The sequence below is a fragment of the Palaemon carinicauda genome, chromosome 14 (genome assembly GCF_036898095.1).
Source record: "Palaemon carinicauda isolate YSFRI2023 chromosome 14, ASM3689809v2, whole genome shotgun sequence".
NCBI lineage: Eukaryota > Metazoa > Arthropoda > Malacostraca > Decapoda > Palaemonidae > Palaemon > Palaemon carinicauda.
In genome coordinates, this window is record NC_090738.1 from 77,231,126 (window position 1) to 77,233,625 (window position 2,500).

A 2,500-nucleotide genomic window follows, 5' to 3' on the forward strand; every position below is an offset into this window, starting at 1 on the left:
CCTTGCCAACAGTAAACTCCAACTCCTTCAGGATGTGTTGAGCAACCTTGACAGACACAGTTGCAGCTGTAAGTTCTAACCTAGGTATATTCACCACCTTTTTGGGAGATACTCTTGATTTTCCCATGACAGGATTTGACTGAACTTGGTTTCCATCGTGAAGAACAACGTATGGTGCAACACCATAACCAACTGTACTTGCATCGCTGAATAATACAAGACTTGAACCTGTCACATTACCAAACCCACTTGACTTGAAGCATCTTGGTATTGAAAGCTGCTCAAGTAAATGAAGACCTTGTATCCAATGTTGCCACCTTCCAGCTGGCTCATCTGGAATCCTCTCATCCCAGTCCAAACTCTCAACTTGACTCAATTCTTGTAACAGTTTCTTGGCTGGGAAGATGATTGGAGAGAGCAACCCAAGGGGATCATATAATGATGAGATAGTTGATAACAATCCTCTTCTGGTGAATGGATTATCCTTGAGCTCAATTGAGAACTTGAATGAGTCTTCTTTAAGGTCCCATGACATTCCTAAGGCTCTTGTCATTAAACTCTCCATGTCAAGATTAAACTTGTCACTTTCAACCGAACAATCTTCAGCAGGCAAAGCTTCAAGGACATCACTTGAATTGCTGACAAATTTAGTTAACCTAAATCCTCCTTCACCAGTTGCAGATACCAAATCCTTCACCAACTTCACTGCTGTAGGAACATCAGCACATGACTTCAAACAGTCGTCAACATAGAAATTGTGCCTTATGGTGTTGCCAACAGTTGAATCATACTTCTCATCTGCTTTGTCTGCTGTGGCCTTCAATGCAGTATTTGCAATACTCGGTGATGAGATTGCTCCGAAAATGTGAACAGCCATTCGGAATTCTTCAAGAGGTCGATTGATGTCACCATTAGGTCACCACAAGAATCTAACATAGTCCTGATTCTCAGGTGGAATCTTTATTTGAAAGAACATAGCTTCAATATCTCCAATGAATGCATAAACCTCCTGCCGGAATCTAATGAGTACTCCTGTCAATGAATTGGTGAGGTTTGGACCCAGTAGCAGAACACCATTTAATGACACACCTTCCAACTTGGCACTACAGTAAAAAACAACCCTAATCTTCCCTTTTTGGGGATGAAAAACTGCGTGATGAGGAAGATACCAAACAGGAATCTTATTGACCTCATCATCCAGGATCTTGTAAGCATAGCTTTTTTCAAACAACTTGTCCATGAATGCTGTGTACTGCCGTCTGTAATCTTCACTATTTTTCATCCTCCTCCTTTGCCACTTAGCTCTGCTAATATCCTGCTTCTTACTGTTAGGAAGATTCAAATTGCGATCTCTGAAAGGCATGGGTAGCTGAAAGTGACCATCTCTAAATTCAATGTCATCCTGGCACCTTTTCACAAATCTTGTGTCCTCAAAAGATAAGCCACGCTCATCAGGAACTGACCCAAGATCCCTTTCTGAAAAATCTAACTCAAAGTACTTCCTAATACCTTCAACAGTAATACAGTCAGTAACATGTTGAAAATCAGATGCAAGTAACCTGTGACATGAAACCCCATTTGAACTAAGCTTAACATGTACAGGCCCATTAACTGTCCATCCATGCAAATATCTTACTGCAAAGGGACCATAACCTGAAATGGGTACAACCTCTAAAGGTTGTAAAGCTGTTGGACAGTTACTACCTATCAAAATTCCTATGTCTAACTCTGGCTGATGCACTGGAATATTATTAATAACACTTGATAAATGAGGCCAATCCTTTAACATTTCATACCTTGGAATTTGATCATGATTAACAGGAATATCCTTTTGTGTGAATACCTTTGGTAATACAACATCATTATCACCATGTATATCAGCAACAACAAGACCATTTACAATAAAGGTTTTAACTGTATCAGTCCCATGCATCAACTTGATAGCTGTTTCAACACCTTTACAGTTTAATTGATCCTTGATACTATCTTTAATGAAACAACCTGTACTGCCCGTATCATAAAAGGCATAAGTTTGTACTATATTTTCGCTACCCTTTACACGTAATTGCACAGGCAAGATTGATTGCAACACTGTATCAGAAATTGTACATGCAGAAGACCTCACATTACTTAGAGTTTGAGTATTACCTTGACCTAGAGTGCGACCTTTACCTTGAGTACCATCTTGACCCTTAGCACAACCTTGACCTGTACTTTCAGACTGTGCACTAGCTTGTGACACAATTGCACTGTTGCTCTCAAGCATCCTAAAATTCTCAATGTGCAGAGTGGTAGGATGCCTTTTATTACATGTCTTGCACTGCCGTCGATTAAAACACCTTTTTGAAGTGTGGTTATTGCCCAAACAACTGAAGCAAAGACGGTTGACTAACAAATTCTCGCCTTTCATCCACACTCCTGTGCAGAAATTGAGGGCACTCCTCAAGGTCATGATGACCACTACAGAGTTGACATTTCCTAGTATACTGGTTGGCAGAAT

The 2,500-nt window shown here is 40.2% G+C and overlaps 2 protein-coding genes across 2 annotated transcripts in view; both read right to left on the reverse strand.

The window, feature by feature from the left end:
• Positions 1-877, reverse strand: part of LOC137652821 (uncharacterized) — a 1,218-nt gene extending 341 nt beyond the window's left edge. The window contains exon 1 of the mRNA XM_068386226.1: positions 1-877. This exon is cut by the window's left edge and continues 341 nt beyond it. Within this exon, the coding sequence (XP_068242327.1) occupies positions 1-877 (877 nt within the window).
• Positions 878-916: 39 nt separating this feature from the next.
• Positions 917-2,500, reverse strand: part of LOC137652822 (uncharacterized) — a 1,638-nt gene continuing 54 nt past the window's right edge. Inside the window, exon 1 of the mRNA XM_068386228.1 lies at positions 917-2,500. This exon is cut by the window's right edge and continues 54 nt beyond it. Coding sequence (XP_068242329.1) covers positions 917-2,500 — 1,584 coding nt within the window.